The following is a 22,493-nucleotide window of genomic DNA, read 5'->3' as shown; positions in this document are numbered from 1 at the left end:
CCCCTTCGGGCGTGTTTCGCTAGTTTCGCAGCGGCAGGAGTTGTTTTGCCGCATTTGAGCCTATACTGGTGGACAACTATATGCCACTTTGAGCAAAAACGTGTGGTAAATGACGGGAAATATCTTGGCATCTCTATTTCCAAGCATTTCGCCGTCGAAATGACGGCAGGCCGTCATTTTGTTAGGTTAGGTTAAGTACTTAGGTTAGGTTAGGTGCTTACAGCAGACGGCAGCCAATCGTACCGCGCTATTATAACGAGCATTTTTTTTTCATGTGGTATTCGTGACTCTCTCCTTCGCTTCTTGTTCTCGTCGAAATGACACCGATGGCTTGTCAAAAAAATAAAGACGTGGCCGTTAAAGTGATAGTGTTTTACAGTGTGCGGCTGCGTTCGAATATTCGCCGTAGTCGGCTAAGTAGGCAGTTAAGTGGACAGCGGGCCTTCGTTCCAATTCTGACGAAGCCGGCCGAAATAGACAGCTTCGCGGGGACAGCATCCAATAATAACGATGCAGACTACTTTGCTGTCCTGTGCTGATAAAAAAAAGAACTGTTCAACACGCGATTTAAAGTACGCACTTCCAAATCACGTGCGCAGTTCCGTAACCGCTTCGCCACGACACACCAATGGAGAGCGATGCTTATTCCGGAGCATTTATCCGCGCTCGCGTATAGTGAAGCTGGGCTAGGACAAACGGAGCAACGTGAGCTCTCGTCCTACGTATGTATCGTAGCTAGACAAGCACGTTTAGAAGCAAGGATTCCCCAGCAAGGCGGTCTCCAGGTTTCTCTGGACGGCACGGACAACCCTGCAAAGAACAAGTCCCCGAAGGGACTGCGGGTTTCATCAACGCCACCTAGATAACGCAAGGCCTGTGTGCTCTGCTTTTGACGTCGCGCTATTAAGGCCTAAATTTTCATTGCCAAGCCCGGCGTGACGAAAACGGTGATGTCAAATCACCGCGGCTTACTTGGAAGCATGCTCGTTAGATTCTAAATGGCACAGTGAGCCCTAGTAGCATGACGTCATAAAGGAAAAATGTATAGGTCTTGTTATCTAGGTGGATTTGGTTTGATAACGTGACAGGGTGATGTCGAGCGAACATTGGCCGCAAGCATGCGATAAGAACTTGCGTGCAATCGCGGCCGTTCTTTTTCCCGCCTTTTCCCACCGTCCCCGGCAAAAGATGGCTGCCACCAGCAAGTACGGAAAATTCGGGCAGAACGACAGAAAGGCGGGGACTCGGTGCTGCTATCTACTGGGGGATGTATTGGACGTGGTCGATAAAAAAATACCATCTTACAAAAAAGAAAGAAAGGTAATAGGGAGTACAACTTAGCGAACAACAAGGCTGCTATTAGTTTTTGTTTTTTTATTCTTTATTTTTTAAATTAAGGAGGCATATGACTAGCTCGGACACTTGTCGCTTCTGCTATTTATCTCAACGTCTTCTCTAATTTCTCTGGTCAGCTGAAACGGCTAAAATAAATAGCCGTAGCTTTTTCTTCTACACTTTTTCTGGTCGGCTGAAGCCTTTGAGATAAATTGCGGAAGGGGTAATCGCTGTATAGCAGCCCAGCTGCCTTCTTGTTAAAAAGAGAAATCCAGTTTCTTTCTCAGCAGCGGCCGGCCTGTCGTGGTTGGCTCCTTCGTGCTCGCTTCCGGTAGTACGATGGCTTCGATCTACATCGATCACGAGCAATAAATCCCCCAATAGCTAGTCTAGTGTGCCCTAGTCTTTATCTTGTTTGGCGTGCTCTGGTTGCACCATATAGTGCGCAGAATCGAAAGAAAAGAAAACTTTAATCGAAAAAAATGTCACAGTTTCGCCCTTAGGGCGAAGCAATGAATGCGATAGCAACACAGCAATGTCATACGAAGTAAGGTGAGCGGCTTTGGTAGCAATACGAATTGTAGTAAACATGAGCTGATTAAGTAAGCAGGTGTGCTGCGGCGTAAGTAGACCGACATGAAGATCGACTCGATGACCACGAGAAGGCGCGTGTGAAACCGTGGTGTTGATGAGAAGCGCTTCCCGTGGGCAGCGCGTGCGAAGAGACACACCTGTAGTGCTGCACTGCCGATCCGGCAGCATTGCATGTGTAGCGTGCGTTGGAAAATGTGGCCCGACTATTACTAACTGAATGAACAAGCGTGGTGTGAGCGCGCACAAACAAACAGGAATGATCACACTGAACGACTGCAGACAACGACTGTCAAAACGCTGGCAGCGAGCCCATACGCCGCAGCGGGCGAAGGTACGTGCGGTCTATCACTTCAACGGAAACTGAGCGGCGAATGCAGAGCGCATAAAGGTCAGAGCCGTATGGAGATAAGAGACGGTGCGGACGAGCGACGAGCGCGGTTGTTGGCAGCGTAGAATGCGCCCCCCCGCGCTCCCTCCGGCGCTGGCTTCCCGCTTCCTTGCTTGCGCGTGGGTGATTGAGTGCGTTCGCTCTCCGTGATAGCGCGCGTCCCCGCACGCTTCCGCTCGGGCATACGGCGCGCGGCGAAGATTTTATCTATAGGGAACCTCACGGCGACGGCGACGACGACGGCGACGGCAGAAATCCGGTAGAAGTGTCCATATAATTGCTATCGCAATAAAACTTTCGTTTTTGCCACGTGTCAGACAAGTTAGATTGCAGCGCTGCCTTCTGCAGACTTGAGGAATAATTTCGCGACAGCTAATATATATATATATATCTATATATATATATATATATGCAAGTAATTTCCCCTATGTTGTTCTTGGTGTCAATGTTTGTTGGCTTCTTATGATATGAATAATAAAAATCGGGCTCCTCGGTTCCCTTTCTTCTCGTTCGTTACATAACGAGGGCTCGAATCCGGCAACATTGATGCCTTCAGGAGCATATGTGGGTTTATTGACCATTGCCATCACCCAAAAATCACGTGCTCGTGACGCCTGCGGCAGAAAGGATGTTCCACATCCGCCCCTAGGCTTGTGAGTGGTGGCGCTGGCTAACACTCCCAGAGTTAGTTCTAGTTGTAGAACATAATACCCCAGAAAGCGGATGGGGAAACGGTTCCGCGGTAGCTCAATGGTGAGAGCATCGCACGCGTAATGCGAAGACGTGGTTCGTTCCCCACCTGCGGACAGTTGTTTTTTCATCCGTTTTCATTTCCATTAATTTATCATTTCTTTAATTCAATTAGTGTATGCAAGTAATTTCCCCTATGTTGTTCTTGGTGTCAATGTTTGTTGGCTTCTTATGATATGAATATATATATATATATTTAAATCCACATACTGACCTCGTGTTATATGGACTCTTAACGCTTACTCTCACGCGTGTCGTAAATCATGTGCGTTTACTCAAAAACACGTTCAGGTTTATGCATCATCTGTAAAGATGTACGCGACTAAGTGATATTGACGCTTAATTAGTGGGTAATAGCCCACTCTGCGCCGAGAACGATGTGCCACGAACCCATCTCTATACATTACAAACATGGTAACTTTCGTAAATTGCTTAGATCGTCATCGGCACCCCATCTAATGCAAAAAAAAAAAAAAAACGGAACAAATTCTTTACAGTATTTTTGATTGATACAGGGTTCAATCAGCGTTTGTGACTAGTGACGCAGATGTACTCAGTACTGTTACCTAACTTGAACCAATCTGTGTATTTTGACGCACCATCATGTGGTATACGTGGAGGACTCCTGCAGCAACATACACGAAATATTACAAAGTATATAAAGCATTTAAATAGTAGCGACGCGCACAAACCTAGGCGTAGAGTGAAATCACCGTTGCGGCATCGTTATCTTTATGTGATTACGTCCGCTGTCATTTTATCATTTAGTTGTTTTTATCCTTATTGCCGTTAACGTAATTCTTTAGTTTTTACTATATAGAACACAGTGAAAAGAGTATACCCGAGGCACTTTCTAATCTTTCTGCAGCAACCGATGTGTACAAAACCCACAATATGACATTTTCGTGTCATAATTTGTATTGATCACCCAATCTGTATGCTTTGAATATTTTTCATATGTAAAGTTTGGTGTCAGCTTTTCACTTGAAAAGTTCACAGGTGCTTACCGTCAGTCAGCAGGGTCTTCGAATTGTCAACTCCTGAATGGGACCCATTTCACGGCGTATAGACATCGATGGCCTCGAGCGATCAAATGCAATTTGAAACTGCAAGCTTGTCCTGCGATTATATGACAGAATATTTAGGAGTTGTAGAAATGAAGCGTCGACTTCTGTCGGTTCCCATAGCTCGGCGAAACAAGGATTTGCGCCTCAAATTGTTTTATACAATTAGCAACAATGAAACTGGTGCCTCATCAAGAACACGCATTCACTCTCGGCGTGTTTAATCGCGCACATGTCATTCAATAAAGTTGGGCTGTATCGCTGCAGGACAGATTTGTTTCTTGTTCGCCCTGGACAATTGAAAATTAGAAGAATTTTTCTTTACAGCTGAGGAACCGCAAAACTTTTGGCTGGTTCTACAAGCGCGTTTAGTGCCGGTAAGCACGGTGTCTGCTTACCGGTACAAACTGTGCGCCCAATATTTTCTTGCTGCCTGTCACGTAGTACAGCTTGGCTGTTTTAGTCAACGGGAAGTTTATAGTTTGTTTCTTTCTGTGCAAAGCAGGCAGTGAAATGCATGCAGTTTGCACGGTCACCCTTACTTATAGTGTTTCCGGCATGACTATGACGTACCACTAATTGACAGGGTTATGAATACTGCAAAAGAAAATGCTACACTTTAGTTCTTTGTCATTAATTGCTGTATTTTACCTGCGTGTGCTTTTTGCCGGCAACTATACTGAAGTTTAACAATGAAAATGCCTTTCCTGCCAAGATAGGCTGACTGTGTTTCGTAATTTAGCTGCGTTGTTAACGGTTACTACCTTTTCCCAGTTAGTAACTGTTGATAACGCTACCGTTACCAGCTGCAGTTACTATAACAGGTTACTAATACACACGACAAGGTATGTTACTAACTTATATTCAGTAACGAGTACAACATTTTTTTTTTGTCATAGCATAGGGCTGGCAGCATTCGTCGTGAAATATTAGTTTGTTTGCGCAGACAGTGCGGCAAAGCAGGCTTCACGACGGAATCGGGAGTGAGGAATTGTAGGACTCCTTCGGCTTCAAAACCAACACAGTACGCTCGAGCTTTAAAGATGAACAGCCCGCGTTCGGAATACGCAAGTAGAAAAAACGCAGCTAGCCTTTCAGTGCATGCACCGTTGCATGCTTCAAGCGTGACAACCTCACAAGAGAAATTATTGAGGCTGAAGATATTTTGAGATTAGGTCCCGAGTGCGTAAGCACCCCATCTGTTAACCTTTCCGATGAGGAACTTGTTTTTCATAAGAGGTAATCATTTGCGCGTGCGCCGTGGCTTCCTGCGAGCGTATAAAATTGTGTGCACTGGAAAAACCTTTGTTGGTAATTTGCACTTTGTCGTCTTGTCCTTCTTGTTGTGGTCGTTACCTTGCGCTATACAACCTGAGGACGCAAGTAGGTTTACGAGGTCGTTCCCGAAAATCGGCCAGCGCGTTAAAGAAATTGCTGACTCTCTCCCGTGATCGAGAGTAGATGTAAGCATGAAATGGCTACCGGCAAAGCAGATTGGTTGGAGATGATATTAGGTACAATCTTAAAATAGGTGTAGTGCATGTTCGCAACGGCACAGCCCACCACACGGCACCCCACCACATCACACCACACCGCACAACCATCCGCGGCGCGCTGGACGCTGCCGGCCTGGTCACGCAGTATGGCGCCATCTCTCGAAGGAGGCGGCGCAAAACCCGCGCCGCGGAACTCGTGGACCGCTGGCGTTGAAAAGAGCACAGGCGACCCTGTCTCAGTGCCAAAGAGGACAATCAAGGGTATGGTGCTCTGTCTGCCTTTTGAACGTCGCTATTGGAAATCACAAATAAACTTCAGCGCACTAGAAGTAAAGTTTGAGTGTTATTGTGAAAGAAACATTAGGAACAATCGGAAGCAATGTTTTTTTTTTGTAATTTGTTTGGCAGTAACTAGCGTATGTAATGTGGTCCCATACAAGGGTCGGGGGCCAGAGACTGCATTTTCAAATGTTTTGACTGGTTGGCCGGAACGTCTCGTTTTGTTCTCGCGACGATGCCCGGGTAACGGCTCTGGCTTTCGGCTCAAGGTCACTTGAAGGTCGCCGACAACGGGAGAGAGCATTCCATGCTTAAAAAATTATTTCGCAAGATTAAGAGACAACAATGTGGTCATATTCGAACCACTCCCCATTAGAAACATTATACGCTGGCTGCACTCCTCATTGCATTGTTGGAAGCAACTGTGCTAGTCCTCTTGTGTTAAGCGCTTCAGCAGCGATGTCACTGCTATTTGAATTGTCGTCACATTCCCGAAATACTGCTCGCGGAGCAATAGTTTTCAAATGGACAAAAAAAATGTTGCAGGGGGCTAAATCCGGCGAGATAGGTGCTTATTCCAGCACAGTGATGGAAATGCGTGCCGAAGACTCGCGCGATATAGCAACGCAGGACGCGCAGGGCCATTATCGCGGTACAGAGTCCAGCGCCCCCTCTGTCGACGAATTTAATCGCACAATGGCGCACACCATCTTTCATATGCTTAGAAAACTGCATTGAAAGTTCGACCGTGAGGTGCAAATCCATGGTGCACAGTCCCACGATAGTAAAAAAAAAAAAAAAAAAAAAAAAAAAACACGATCAAAATGACAAATTTTTTGTTTTTGTTTTCTTCCGCGCTTTTTTTAAGGCGATAGCCTTATATCTCTTGTTTCAATGTCGCGTTGTGAGGTACAGAAAGTCACGTGACCCAAGGAAGGCCAGAAGCGAACCAAAGCATGCCCAGCCGTGCAGAAGAAATGAATAATGATTAGCAAAGTTAATTAATAATTGATTAGTGATTGTATTAGTCTGGATTAGGGTGCATAAAGGGTCCCTGAAACGGTTCGGACAAATTTTGTAGGCGTGTAGGGTACAGCTATAGTAGAACATTCACACCACAATTTAAGTGAAGCGTCACGTATTAAGAGAACTACAAGCGATTACAAGTTACCCTCCTCCCTAATCATGCTTTTCCTCCTCAACTCGTTCGCCGAGCGATCGGGGCTCGACCGGGGCTAAGCTCCGCCTTCACTGGCTCATGCGTCACGATGTGACGTCGCGCGATCACTTCCGGTAGAAGAACACGCGAAGCCTCTCCGACTCCGACCTCTCGGCCGTCGATCCCCATCGAAAGCCAAGCAGCGTGCGTTCTGTTCGACGATTAGTCGCGTCATGGACCCGGAGCTTGAGGAGCGGTTGCGCCGGATGAGCGAAGAGATGGGTTTTGACCCTTATAGCGACACACCTTTTCGCAATCCGCTCCACGCTGACGACGGCAGCAACGATTCGCCACCGCCAGACTCGCCGGATTCTCCTGATGACCCCGACGACAACAACGATCACCGGTAAGCGTAAACACAGAAATTGGAGCTGTCCAGCTTGTTACGGGGAAAATAATTCAAGTTGTACCGCGTGCACTTTACTATTTCTGCATTTACGTTCGATCGCGTTCTAACCGATTTGATTGACATGCTCTCTAGGTTATTTCGCGATGAATGTGTGGTATATATGATAACGACCGCCTCCGATGAATCTGGATGATGCAGGTGCGATTGTGGGCTTTGCGAGCGCATGCCAACGCCCCTTGAGCAAGTGTGTTGCCGTGACGTGGCACAAGTGGTTGAGGAAAGTCCGGACGGTTGCATTACGCAACATGAAGAGTTCAGGAGCGTCTGCCTTAGCCCCGCGGTACTAGGCGCATTGTATTGGGAGCTGCAGGAGAACGGTGTGGCGGTTGAAGGAGAAGTTCACAGGTAATGTTAGGGTTACAGTATATCTGGAACTTGCGAACTACAGTTAGCGGACTCCGATTGCAACCTTGACCGCACCACTTTATGCTCTTTGCCAGGAAGTATCGGTTTTTAGCGTACCGCCTCTTTACACGGTGGATTTGGAAGAGGCTGGGGAGACGCAACAGGGTCGTGTTACCTGCATGCGTCGTATCCGCCATCAGGAGACAGTTCCCGTCGGCCGAATACGTCGGCTTCAGATATCCACCTCTGTAAGCACGTTCAGGTATGACCGAGTTTATCAGATAATTGGCAGAAATTTAATAGCAGATTGTTTGTGCCATCAATGGTGCATTCATAAATGTGATGTTCCTTTCACATCACTTTATGGAATAAGGAGTCCTTTTTGGCAGCATAGAGATATACTACTTTGCCATCAGAACCAGCTAGATGAACGATCATGTTCTAAAGTACTTGAGTTTCCATCAAACCTTTCCTTCACTTTGCTACAGGATTCTGTAGATGTGCCAAAGCTCTCCCTCATAGTTACATGTAGCTACACAATTTTCTTTCAAACCTAACTCAGAAATTGGCACCACATGCAAACACCCACTAGCCGCTTGGCAACAAATATGGTTTGTGCACAGTTGGCGAGTGCTTTGATTGTAGTCACGAGGCCTGAACTAGTTCAATGATTAATATTTTTCTTCTCGATTTGCCCGTACAGGTTATCTGGAAGGTCCAACAAATACTGGCCCTTGGCTTGGTCAAGTCTTTGATGCTGCCCCAAGGAAAGGTGGCTGCCTGACTGCATTAGCCAAGTAGTTCTCTTCGCTTGCCTGCTCGGAACAGAGTGGGGCACATTTCACCAGACGGGTGTTAGTGTGTTGCGGGAGTGTCTCAACACTTTTTTTATTGTGCAAGTACGCCCTGCGGCATAAATTCATGAACATAATAAGGCCTCTTTCCAGGGTTACATGCAGGAGTGGCATAAACATAAACAAAGGACCGTGTGTCCATTGGCAAAAGTCAGGCGGACGGCCGAGTTGTTGGCCCAGGCTACGTAGATGGCACGCATGGACTGTCTGAAGGCCCGGACAGCTTCTGAGAGATGCAGTCTAGTGTTCCCTCCGTAGCAGCTGTGCGACAGAAAGCGCAGGATGCAGGGGATGCCTGAGCACCACCTGTCTACGTGGCCCGAGCAGCCAGAGTCAATGAGGTGCCCACACGTATCCTCATGAGGCCGTCATGTGGTTGCAAAGGACTGACGCGACACACTTCATAGCATGGACCAAAAAAGGCGCAATTTATTTGCAAGGACAATATATAGTCTTGGGTCATGTGTTGCTCGTGGGGCAGTCTGCTGGCCTAGATGTGGAACACAGCTGATGGATCTTCCGTTCTAAGAAAGAACAAAACAAGCACAAAGCAAGAGGTTGAGTTCAGATAACCTTGCCACAGGTTGCAGTCTTCCGGGTAAAATTTCTCATTTACTGGATGGTTCAGCGAACACTTTCAAAAATTTTTAAAGGTCGCCTGTGGCAGTTAGCACAATCATACTTCATGAGCGGGTCTACTCGAAGAGGCGGACATTACTTGCACAAAAAAAATTAAATTGCATATTTCACTAACTAAACAAATTCCCTAATTAAGTTTTTAACTAATTACCTTATGGCCCATATTGCTATTTACAAATCCTAGCCATGGAGTTCTCAATCCGGATCCACTTGAAACAAGTTGTCAGGATGACACCAGTTTCGAGATATTATTTCCCGAACTTTGCGGAGAAATCCACTGGCATTCCAGTTACTTTTATGCTTCAATGCATAAAACGACTTAAGCATTACACACTGATTCCCGCCACTATTTCTTGCCAGCCTCGTTCCATTCTAACTCCCTTTCTTGTTTGACCAGTTAGCGCAGTCTGAGAGGTTGAGGTGACATTTTCTGAACTAGCTGATAGCAAGAGCCTCTGAACATCCTCCTTGCATGTGGCCATAGGCAAGTTGGAGACGGAATGAATCAAACTTGTACGGCCTATTCGCATTCCTGGAAATCGGGTCAGCGAGGAATTCAACTTCACCAACCCCACTATATATACGCACTTCTCAGTGTAAAGTGAGGACTGCATCTTGGATTGCACCAAGCACGGAGCCGAGCATCACACTCTTGCTTAGTTGCGCCACACACTAGGACGTCAATATATATATATACATACACATGGATGTCCTGCAGGTTACCTAGCACTTGGCTTATGGTCATGTGAAATGGTTCTGGGGTGGCGCTTATACCAAATGGAAGTCAAAGAAAGCAGTACCTGGCGAACAGTGTGCTGAAGGTGCCCACTTTCGAGGCACAGTTGTCCAGGGGAATCTGAGAGAAACCTTGGTTGGCGTCTAACTTGGTGAAAAAGCTGGCACCTGCTAATTCTGCTTCAGTGTCCTCTTTGCTTGGAACGGTAGAACTGCCCCCTTTTAATGCACTCATTGACATGACGCGGATCCATCCGCACTCTCAATCTCCCATCTTTTCTCCTTACTGTGACCAGTGCATTCACTCAGTCCAATTGGGTTTCGGTTTTGGCTATGATGCCTTCCGCCTCCATTCGCTACAACTCAGTAGGATAGGATAGGAATAAACTTTATTTGTCCAGCGGTTATGGCTGTTGGTGCCCGGGGCTAGGCTACCAGGGGTCCATCGCCGGAGAAAAATCTTTCCCTCGAATCCTTCCCTTCGTATCTACGACCGCCATGGAGAAGGCGGGCTCCGCCGCCGTCGGCCAGCCGTGTCGTTGATGTTGCTGCTGTTGCTGCTGCCGTTTTTGTCGTATTAGTAGTAGTGATGGTGGTGTTGGCATCCCCGGTTCGTCTCGCACATTTCGTTGTAGTGGCGATGGTGGTCGTCGTCCCTCTTCGCCATCAACGTTACCGGCGGGCCGCGGGTACCTGGCTGCATCGACGAAGAGGACGCCTTCTCGTCTTTCGTGCTCCTCGAGGATAGCTGCCGCCCTTCGTTTACGTCTTTCCACGTCATGCGCCGGGTGCATGTTCTTCGGCATGTATTCCATCTGTATGGCGTCCCTGACTTCCGGTAGCAGTGTTTCCTTCAGTCCCCCCGCCTCATGATATCGAATCCCGAGCAGGTCGAGGATTTGTCTTCCCATTTTGGTGCCCGACAGCCTCTGTACGGGTCGCCGTTCTGGTGCTTTCCGGGTCGAGCAGGTGCCCGAGAACCTTCCAGGTGCGTCCCGCGCTCATGTTCCCGTTCATCGTGTCACACAGCTCCTGCCATTCTTGCTCGCACAGGCGGCCGCAATGCATCTCGATCTCCCGGTTGATTTCGGCGATCTTGCGTATCTTCCTCTTGAGTTTTTGCTTACTCGCTCTCCGTTGCATGGATTTATTGGCCGCAAGGAGATGTGCCAGCCGGCTGTCCACTCTGGACGGTTGGGGAGCGTCGTCGTTCCCAGCTCCCCGGGATCTGTCTCCTCCTTCTTTGGGGGATTCTTGTCGCCAATCCGTCCATTCGATCTCATCGGTGGCTTTCGCTACGTCCGCAAGTAGTTCTCTGCACCATTCGCTGATGTCTTCAATCGGGCCCTCCTTCTTGTCTCGTTCTCTATTTTTCCGGAATCTATCCCAGTCCACGATTCTTGCCTTTCGGCAGATGTCCTCCTCGCTTTCACTCTCTCCCACGGTCGCACACAGGATTCTGTGTTCACTCCCCAGGTCCTCGAAAGAGTTCGACCAAGTGACCACGTCCGTGCCCGACCAGACAGAGAGGTCAGGGGATGTGTCGCGGCACACTCCCTGTCCGATCCTGGTGTATGAAGCCGGTTCGTCGAGTACAGTCAGGCCAAGCTCGTCCATCAGTACACATGGCTTTCTTGAATGGTTGAGGCACTCTCCTCACGGGCATAGCAACTGGTCCAGCGCCGTCTCCCAAATTGATCGAGTACGTATACTTGGAGTGTCCAGTGCCAATGAACAGCTTCAAGAATTTGTCACTGATCCATTGCTTCGGGTTCTTGCAGGCTGACACATTGTGAACACGCTGCACCAGTCAAAACGTTTCGCATGCAGCCAACCTGAGCAGTGCCTGTTTCCCTTTCTACATGATAAGTAAACTGTGGGCTTCCACAAAGAGTCCACTTAAGCGTCAACGTAACTGTCCCCAAGTGCTGTATGACACCAAAACTCATCAGCAAGTGTTAATCGGACATAGAGGTCGCTTTCAATCTTTGGTATAGCGAGAATGGCAAGAGATTCAGCTGACCTCTTGTGTCCACTTTGACATTGATTCCCTTGTTGCCATCCTCTGCAGTCACCAACCTGTCATCTGAGCTGTAGATGCCGGCTATTTCAACTGCCAGGAATAGGAAGTCATTTTTTTGGTATCCTTGTTTGGTCGCTCCACCTCTTGCACATTTCGGCACGATCTACAGCAAGCAGCTAAGTGGCTTGGCCTTTGGCAGATTCCACAAGTGTTTCCCCACACCGGGCACCACTTTAGTGGGTGGCTTCTGTCGCAGAACCAACAGCAATGCAGAGGTCTACTTTTCTTTACAATGTCTCATCCCTTGGCGATTCCGTCAATGGCAGTGGAGGTATCGTCATGGTCCTAAACACAAGCCTGGCTTAATGCATCTCAGCCGCCTTGCAGAAATCAATGGCCTTGTCTGATGTCAGCTCCTTTTCGTGCAACAAGCGTGCTCTTAGCTTTTTGTCTGTGGTGCCACAGTCAAGCTGGTCGCGCACCATGAAGTCCTTCGGTTCACCAAAATTACATGATTGTGCTTCCAGCTGCACATTGCGTGAAGATTGCTCAAACAGTTCACCCTCATGTTGCATCCGCGTGCAGAGAGCATGCTTTTCAAATGTTTCGTTACGTTGCGGTTCGCAGTATGCATTGAACCGGTGAACTAGTGCATCATAGTCATCCTGTTCAGCTGGTGTGAACTGAAAAGTATTGAAGACATCAATGACTTCTTGGCCTGCTAAGTGAAGTATAATGGCAGCTTTCTCTGCATTGTTCGCTCCTTCCCAGTTTCCTTCAAGTAGGAATCGCTGAAACTTCTTCCAGCTGTCTGCTGCGTTCTCAGGCAACACGAGGCATTCCAAAGGAGGCAATGCGTCCATACTAGCTCATATTCTGGGAACCCCGCAGGCATCCCAATTCTGACACCATTCTAAGGACAATCTTGCTGGCTGGTTATTCAGACACGTGCGAGCTGTATGGCTTCTTCGGCGCGCTCTGTAAAATCGGTAGCGTCATCTTCTGTATCGCCACAATTATGGGGCAGCATGGCATCAAGCATCGTCGTTACTTCTCGACCGTGGAGAGGACCGAATGGCGTCGTTCTTGTTGTTTCCTGCCGTGTCGTATCATACGAAAATGTGACATATGGCAGTATATTGTCCCAATTCTTGTGTTCCACATTGACGTACATACAGAGCATGTCAGCGAGGGTCTTGTTGAGTCGTTCTGTAAGCCCATTTGTTTGAGGATGGTAGGCTGTTGTCCTCCTATGGGCCTTGCCGCTGAGCCTGAGCACACTTCTCAAAAGCTCAGCTGTGAAAGCGGTTCCTCTGTCTGTTATGACAGCTGTAGCACCATGTCTTATGACGATGTTCTCAATGAAACGTTATGCCACTTCAGCTGCCATGTCACTCGGAAGTGCCTTGGCTTCTGTGTACCTCGTGAGGTAGTCTGTCGCAACTATGACCCATTTATTTCTGCTGGCAGATGTCAGAAATGGGCCTAGAAGGTGCATTCCAATTTGCGCAAACGGCAACACCGGCACTGCAACGTGGTGTAAGAGCCCAGCGGGTTTAGTGGGTTGTACTTTGCGTCACTGACAGTCAAGGCAAGTTCTGATGTAATGCTTCACATCGGCTGCATGCTTTGGCCAGTAATATTTGTTTTTGACTCGTGCCAATGTCCTTGTGTAGCCGAGGTGTCGTGAGGGGGCTTTGTCGGGGCAAGCCTGCAGGATTTCTTTGCGGAAAGTATGTGCGACGTTGCTGGCATCTGATCGTCTTTGTCATCACTATCATGGCTCAATGCAGTGGGGGTCGCAGCAATATAGCATCAGGCCATGTGGTGCCCGCCAGGCAGCGTTGCTGGCCTAAATATGGCGCACAGCCAATGCAGTGGTCTGCAAAGCTCCCTTGAAATGCCAAGTCTTTCATGCTGTCCCAAGGAAAGGTGGCTACCTGACTTCGTTTAGCCAAGTGGTTCTCTTCATGTGTGTACTCTCAACAGACCAGCGCATACTTGACCACGGAGGCGTTGGTGTGGTTCAAATAAATCATTGTGACTGCATTGCGGATGTGTGTGTACACTTGAATTGTACTGTCATGTGGTCTCCAAAGCTCTCTTGACACGCCAAGTTCTTTATGGCTGTCTGAGTGCATTAGCCCAGTTCACACAAACTGTGGTGGCTGTCTAGCTGCTATTGCTTAATGTTGATGCCACTGGGAAGCGAGTGCGCCTTTGTGCGATGAGCTCCTGCTTTGATGGTCTTTCAAAACCAAGTGACATGTAGCACGGTGGAGACTTTTCACAGCTCAGAAAGCTCTCCTTATATGAAGAATGTTCGCAGCGCTCGACCACATCTTGCATGAGGTCATCAACGTATCCTGCATAGTGAAGAGGTGCAGTATCAGTATGAAGTTGTGCGCAAGTGTTCCGCAAGAAACTAAGTTGTGCGCAAGTGTTGGCAACCATTTTTTCAATTTTTTTGTGCATTATCTTTTATACATTAGGATACATTCATACAATAGGATTCTGCTTCCGACGCTCAGCAGAAATTGCTTTTCTCAAATGCAATAGAGTTCAGTAGAAGTGGTCCAGCAGTTGTGTAATGAGAGAACTTCTCAGTTTTACATGTATTCGGATAGATAAATAAGAGTTGACCCAAATTTGTACATTCTGATTAACACGCATGTATTTGCAGCACTCGCCCAAGCATAAACATCTTCCAATAGCCGTAAAACTTGGTCGTCTATAGCACCATGTTTGTCTAGCTAGAAAGAATTGTACACAAAGATCAGCTTCCCTTATCATCCTGCAAATTCATGTTTAGGTCGAACAAAAACCTGTACTGTACATATGTAGAGGTTAACTGTTATATTCTCAGTTCCTGTGAGTACGATTTTGCCAGATTTGGCACATCTTTATAGTTTCATTGGTTTCCTGCTAAGGTCATTAAAAATGCCGCCGCAGGGCATAATACCCCACGGTTTATTAAAACATTCGTTGACGAAACTAGAGCTTTACAAAACAGCAAAAATGCCAAAAATATCGCACTGCAGGGTAATTGCCCTATGGTTGGCAAGAATTTCGTGCACACGTGTTGGTATGTTACAATCTGTCCAGAAATGTTACATACCGTAGCTTGGGTCCTCTTTCACTGTAGTCACAGTGAAGTGGCCTCGCCTTGCCTTGGAAGATTTAATCTTCCACCGCTGCTCTCCATCCTGAGTGAGTGCTTGGTGCCGTGCAGCATTCTCGTTGAAGTGCAGCACAGCGAGCCTCGTTCTAATGAAGAGAGGTTTGAATTATACCCTTGTCTTATCTCTTAGATGTCGAAATTAAAATTACCTCTCTTGCATTCCGTCCACTGAGAAGGCATTGGACTTTGGAGCAAACCGATTCAGCACGCTGTGGAAGGACTCCAATGAAAACGTTTGCACCTCAGGAGAGAGCCGGCGGATATCCTTCAGTAGTCTCGCATTGTCGACAATGGTTTTGAGACGAAGAAATGCAGGTGATGCTGAAACAGATACGTATAACAAATTAAAAATCTTTTTAGCTTTTTATCTGAAGATGTGATGTCCACACTAAGAAATGCTGTGTAGGGCAAGAATACAATTTACAGTAGTGCTTACCTGGTCTCAACCATTCCCTGTCGTCAAGGGAGTCATGGAGGCATTTTTTGTAGGGCCCATCATGGCCATCGTGTTTGTTGCACACGTGGTTGAGCAGGCTTCTCCACATGCTGATGACAAGCTCACCATCACCTTGGCCCATGGCAGCCACCCAGTAGAGGTGGTTTAGGATGCTTTGGATCCAAGGTGTGATAACTTGATGTGTGCGGCTAGCAGCCAGGAGCTTTTTTTTCAGACCTAGAATATATGACAAGGGGTTGTTATTAGATATTTTATTTACTGACACTGCAGTCATAAAGCAAGGGTTGTCGCGTGAGCAAGATGGTTGTTACTAAGCAAGTAACAGTACCAGGTGCTGTATTGACCAATCTGGACCATAAAATGCAATCTTTATGCAAATTTATTTTCATTTTAAGAAACCAACACGCATTCCTGCATGTCACCTGTCCTTTTAGTATGCACACATTTCTAAAGATCACTTGTGATAAGAAAGTGCTCCACCTGCTTAGATGCATTTGTGCAATAGACAAGCATAATTTGCACAATAAATCGCATTGCAACGTACAGGTAGGCAATAAAAAAAATCCACTCTCTTTAATTACTCACTTCACATCACCTGTTGTAACTGAGAAATTGAAGCAGACCTGTAGTAAAGTCTGTAGGAAATCTTGAGACTAGACTCTCTTTCAAGATATGCAGCCTCCATGTGTGCTAAGAAATATGTCGCCGTTCCAGCTTGCAGTTCCTTCAAAGTGTGTCACACAGTTCGAGATTACCTTGGCCACAACAACAAACCATATTTTAGAATATTTTGGGCACAGATGTCGCAAGAATGCCATTGGTCTTAGGATTTAAGCTAGGCAGACATCTAGACATTGCGATCAATCATGCAAAAAAATGTCTGCCTTGTCAGGTAATCCTCTTGAATAGGCTGAATTGTGGTTCATGCGATTCTTGTGCGTGCTATTGTTAAATTGGCCTGAAACCAGGATATGTGCTTACCTTTAGCAACATGCCAAGTATCAAACCAGTGCTTAATCTCTGGCTTCTCCACGCGGCAGTACCGGTTGACACCAGGATGTCGGTCTGTGAAAAGAATGAACCTTAGTGAGCAAGGAGGTTATATAAATCTTCTAGAGTAGCAGCTCCTCGCAGTCACCTACGGGAGTGAGTGAAGCCACAGCGATCATGTTGCTAGCGGCAAAAAAGAGTGCATGCGTCGCATAGGCGGCCGCGGAATACACGCAGGAGTCAGTTTCATTTGCAGTACCGCAATAATATTTTGAGAAGAAACATCTTTAACATGTAAATCAGCTCACAATTAGCTGTCGTGAAAAAAAAGTTCTGCATCCAGCTCTAGCTGCAGGCTTTGAGAGAAGCTATCAGCAAGACACTTCGCTGTGTTAAATTACGAACAGTCTGTAATGTCATGTGACTGCTCAATATTCACCCCTGAATACCCGCTGGTTGGCAAGGAAAATTTTCAGTCATCTTTTGTAAAGACGTAGTACGCTTTCCAGCAGCAATTTGTGACTATACGGCGCATGAAAACAAGACATTTTGGCACTAACGTTGAGTATATCACCAAACTGGGATCCATTATATGTTTTTCAGCCACTAGATCACATGTAAACAAGAAAAGGTGTGAGGCACATGTAACCGAGAGCAATTGGCACCCACAACGACAGCTTCCCTGCAGCAGCTGCCCGCCCACATCACTAAAAGATTCCACCATGCACACGGCTTCCTTTTCCAGCACCAGCAAATCTCCTCACAGCTCATTGCATGTTGCCATTAACAGCTTCCACCACCAACCCTTGCGATAAGCCTTTTTACTTATCTGTTTCACAGCAAGTGTGTCGTAGTGTTAGAAAAAATGTCTTTTTTTGTATCATTACTGGCAGTGTTACACATACCTTGACCCTGCAATAAGATACATATCCAGACTTAGGGGCAGGGGAGGTTGCTATTTTGGACCTTCTCAATATACGTGGCTAGGCATTTGTTCTCAAGTTGATTACAACAATGTAAATAAGATGCTCTAGCATACACAGCAGCAATGCTTACTGTTTCAGATTGCATCACCAAAATTAAAAAACACAATCTCTGTATGGTACCTGTTGTCAGCGAACGTATCCTGATGCCCAGCTTCTCGACACCCATCAAGCACTTGGCAAGCCCTTGTTTTTCCATAGAAACACTGTTAGGGACTTCAGGCGACTGCACAAATACAGCAGATAGTTTCATAAGAATTTACACAATATGCGTATAGTATGAATAGTAGCACTATGTGTTTACCTCTCCAACTTGCACTTGTTCTGTGTGCAAAATGCAGCCATTCTGCATAGAAAGCACACTGTATGTCATGTACTTGGCACTGTAGCCTGGAGAGTCACAGCGCCCGTCACCTGCCAGGTCGACTTGCAAGCCAGCAAGCTCACTGGCCATTTCAGCTTGCTTACGGTGGAAAAGCTGGAAAAACAAGTGCATAATATATAAGTGCCTAATGCATTGCTACAAAACTGCTACAATTTTGCTACCATAACAGCATCCTAATGTACTGGGGTTGTATTCAGTTGGGGCCATGTGCAAGGCACTGCCAACTAGAAAAAGCAGGATGGTAAAACTGTTCAATGTGAGCTAAAAGAAACACAAACAGTTTCTAAATTTCAACACCATGTACCAGAGTTTGTATTCTTTAGAATCATGATGAAGCAAGTTAGATGGGCCAGCTGGTTACAAGAATTAGGCAGCATGATGTTTCGGTGCAACTTTAGATGGCACAGATTGAGATAAACAGGACAAATGCCAGTGTTGGTCCTCAGAATCCCTAATTTGACATCTAAATTTGCACTGCAAGATCAGGCTCTATGATATCAGACTTGGCAGTCATGCAAGGGCTGTTGGTTGTACATTACGTTGCTAGAACATTACCCTAGGAAAAATTCAAATAGAAATACTTTATTGGCTTCTATAGGTCTCATCTTATTGGATTATGAAATTATCGACTTGATACACTAATAAAACTGATAGCCTGTATTGGTCTATTAGCTTACAGGTGCATTGGTGTTGTATAAAACCATCAGACTATGCCTAAATCATGCTCTAGTTCTTTGTAAATGTGGCCCAGTAGGCGAACCTCGTTTATGGCAGGCAGCAAGTAGGCCCTCTGGTAGTTGTAGAAGGTCCGTTCTGTGATGGTCTGCACGCCGATAGAATTTAGGCACCTCAAGGTCGCAGCCACTGCACAGCCAGAAAATAGCACTCCTGCTGCCAGAAGAATGTTTCCAGCTCCACTCCCACGAACAAGTGGCTGGCTCCTCCACTGGAGCATGTGTTCTTTGTCACACATGCCCTCCACTATGAGCAAAGTGCCCACAACCTTGGAGCTGATGTCGCCTACTGCTTGGCCACAGACCTTGCAGGTGGTGAGCAATTCCCGCAGGCAGCTCTCAAAGACAATGAACTTTCGTTCAGTGTGCAAGGGCTCTTCTACCCTTGTGGGGACTTCTGAACTCTCATGGTGAGCACTGCAGGCAAATGGCATCAAAAAACAAGTCAGTACTTGGGTGCTCATATGTCTATTTGGAATTGTACGATGCATGGTGGCACCAGTTAGTTTGCTACCATTTTGCTCGTTGCAAGACATGCCATCTAAAAGCTGTCTGCCTCGCCTCCTGTGTATGAAACAGAGTTTAGCCACATGCTTCTCAAGAGAATTCTGCTGCCTTTTCGCATCTATAGTTGTTTCCACACATATGGCACTCTAAGTTGCAGTCACTCTAGCCCCCTATCACAGCTTGAGTATCATATAGCGTCTATGAGGGCTATGAAGGGTAAAGAGTTGGATATGTTGGTAGTTCATGTTTAAAAAAAAAAACATCGTGAGGGAAAGGGACAAACGAAAAAAGCCACACACAGCGCTGTTTAAACAGAAGCTATCACTTTTTATCTCCAAAGTAAAAAAAAAATTCATATCTTTACTTGGCTTGTCCAAACAATCTCAAGATTACTAACATTTCCAGGTTTTCTACAACAATAACTTGCTTCTACCCTGCCATTTGAACAAAGCATGGCAAATGAACTGCTGTCTTCTCTGGCACGTCATTATGGAATTCTGTACATGATAAAATTAAACCATTGGTATATGTTGACACACCCTGCACGAAATACTCGCTCAATAAGCTATCGGAAGGCAGTCATTAAATTATAATTGCAATCTTTGCTTTCCATTTAACGTTTTCTCGCTTCTGTTCTTTTTGAATTAGTATGTTTGTAAAGTTCCTGACCTTTGCTGATATGCTCTCGCGCTTGTCCGTTTGTATTGTGATGTTTTTCTATAATAATTGCATTTGTCCAGTTCTTATGTAAACCTTTTGTGTAGTTTGTTCTCAGATTTTGTTAATACGATTAGCATTCTGGGGTTCACTCATGCACTGTTATGAAAAATTGTGAGAGATTTATTTTGTTGTGAGTCTACTGTATTTTAATGCACAAGATACCTGAAGAAGCTCTCGCTGAATGATGGCACATAGCTGGTGTCTTCTTGAGCTGCTGGCTCGTCTTCATCACCTGCACAAGAGTCATCCATCTCCATTGGCACAGGCGTTGAACCACGGAGAGGTCTGAAGTCTGCTGGGAGCAATGGTAGTGGGGTGACTTGTATTGCAGTGTCTCTTTGGGCTTCAGGGCATGCAGCTTCACGCTGATTCAGCACTGCACTTTGTGTGGTGGAGGGATGCTTCGTCTGTGTCGCTGTGGAAACCATGATTTTCATGGTCATTTGCACCTGCGTGGCTGGATTAAAACCGCTTGGGTTAGCAAAACTTTTTTGAGTGAAAAGGTGCCTAATTTCTTATCCATAGTGAACATTATCTGTTATTCTGCTGACATGAAAATTCTGCCAATAAAGCCCTGTTTTGCAAATGTGCATAGAATGTGCACTGTTTCTGAGTTGTTTGGTCAGCTTACCAACAGACTGGCATTCTGGTGTCGTCTGGGTTTCCACTGTTCTTGTGGTTTTTCTTGTGGCTGTCTAATATGTGATGGAAAAGAATAAATGCATACATGGAAGTTCAGTATCTTCTTAAATGCATATTTCAAACATCACACTTCATTTCATGCATCATACATTACGACGCATCAAATGCATCACAATGTATTTCATAGATGAAATTGGCATTTTTTTATGTTATTAAAATAATTTCATGCAAGGTGTGTTGCTTTCAAATTGCAAGCCATTCAGTTTAAGGATGTTCAAAATGCTTATGGTACGTGTTATGAAAATGACTTTGGCATATGAAGTTAGCTTCTCTAAAGTAAACATTTATTGAGAGCCACATCCGTTGAACTGCCCTGTCCTAGGCCACCCTGTTGCACAGTGTGAAGCTGCATATGAGTGAGGCATTATGTAGCGCCTGTATGCGGTACATTTATCTGCTGTTCTCTTGTTTCAGTAATATCTTGTATAAGTTGAGAGTACTTACCTGGCTGGCGGAGGTTTTCAATACATCGACACGATCTGTCACGCTTTCCCGAGGTGGTGTATGACCCTGCAAGAAAGCAGCAACTTGTTTGGCAGCGCACACACATAAAAAAAATTAGATTATGGGGTTTTACGTGTCAAAACCATGATCTGATTACGAGGCACGCCGTGGGGACTCCGGAATAATTTGGACCACCTCGGGTTCTTTAACGTGCTCCTAAATCTAAGTACACGGGTGTTTTCGCATTTCGTCCCCATCGAAACGCACATGAAGGACAACAATGTTTCCCACCGTGCTGATTGCATTCGTATCGGCGCATTCGCAGTCTAGTTTCGCTTTCTGCACGTGCATTGCGCTTGATAAAAGTGCGTGAAAGCCGATAACATGCACTGTCACAGCTACATTACAAGCTTGACCGTGCACCCTCAGAACGACGGATACTACGATTATTTATAGAACGCCGAGCTCTTGCCGATCGACGTGCTAGAACCAAGCAGTCCGGTCGCACTATACCTGGAGGCCGCGAGCTCAATTATTTGCTAGGGTAGGTCTATTTGCGCTCATTGTATAGGAAACATGCCAGCCGCTATACTCTGTGGACTTCTCCAAAATTTTTATCTAGTCCGAACACATAGATAGCGGTACGGTAGTGCTCAAAGAGCATAGTTCTGAAATCGTGCCCGACGAGCAGCACACGACCTGTTTGTGGACTTACCTTTGCAACGGGAAGGAACAAAGACGGTAGGGCCTCGCCTCTGAGGTGAAAATTCTTCGTGCTGCCTCCAAACCGTTGCATTAGCACGGTATCGTGGTTGTAATCATCCGGTGTAAAGTGACGACCGCAAACGCGCAGATCCAGGCGCCTATCGGATACTGAAAGTCCGATGCGCTGCAGCCACTTCGCTCGTCTGCTGCCTTGCAGAGGGACACGATGTCGCAGCTTGACATACTGCCAGTCGCTGCGTTTGCAGCCCACAACGGAACAAGGATGAACCATGGTGCTCGTGAAAAGAAAGCTCGAGACCAACACTGACCGCGCAGCTCTCGTGAACCCGGAGCACGTTGTGACACAAGCAGACGACACTTGCTGTGGGCCGGAAGTGCTTTTTTTGTGTAGCGATACATGTCCTTGTGCATTCTCTTTCTGTTACTTTATTTTTATAGAAACAAATTAACTAACATCTAAACTATTACGAACAACATTTGTTCACCATAATGTTGCAAAAATAATCGATGACGCGCCCTGGGCAGCCAATCAGA

General features: G+C 46.3%; 1 protein-coding gene across 2 annotated transcripts; it reads right to left on the bottom strand.

The window, feature by feature from the left end:
* Window positions 1-8,584: 8,584 nt before the first annotated feature.
* On the bottom strand, window positions 8,585-22,075 carry LOC119465275 (uncharacterized). Of its 2 annotated transcripts, none has more exons than XM_037726071.2 (12): window positions 21,949-22,075; window positions 21,234-21,299; window positions 20,719-20,782; window positions 20,250-20,544; window positions 18,887-19,277; window positions 18,046-18,219; window positions 17,865-17,967; window positions 16,750-16,833; window positions 15,748-15,984; window positions 15,461-15,632; window positions 15,249-15,397; window positions 8,585-9,257 (listed from the first exon to the last, which is right to left on the bottom strand). In XM_037726071.2, exons 1-12 carry the CDS (start codon window positions 22,027-22,029, stop codon window positions 9,193-9,195), a joined length of 1,881 nt encoding a protein of 626 aa, XP_037581999.2. In that variant the 5' UTR covers window positions 22,030-22,075; the 3' UTR covers window positions 8,585-9,192. The 2 variants fall into 2 exon arrangements, with proteins under 2 accessions (XP_037581999.2, XP_049511169.1); XM_049655212.1 differs by lacking the exon at window positions 8,585-9,257 and adding an exon at window positions 13,858-14,496.
* Window positions 22,076-22,493: the final 418 nt, after the last annotated feature.

Source organism: Dermacentor silvarum, chromosome 9 (genome assembly GCF_013339745.2).
Source record: "Dermacentor silvarum isolate Dsil-2018 chromosome 9, BIME_Dsil_1.4, whole genome shotgun sequence".
NCBI classification, from domain to species: Eukaryota; Metazoa; Arthropoda; class Arachnida; order Ixodida; family Ixodidae; genus Dermacentor; species Dermacentor silvarum.
The sequence above is the reverse complement of the archived record's forward strand: the minus strand, read 5'-3'. Positions and strand labels throughout refer to the sequence as shown.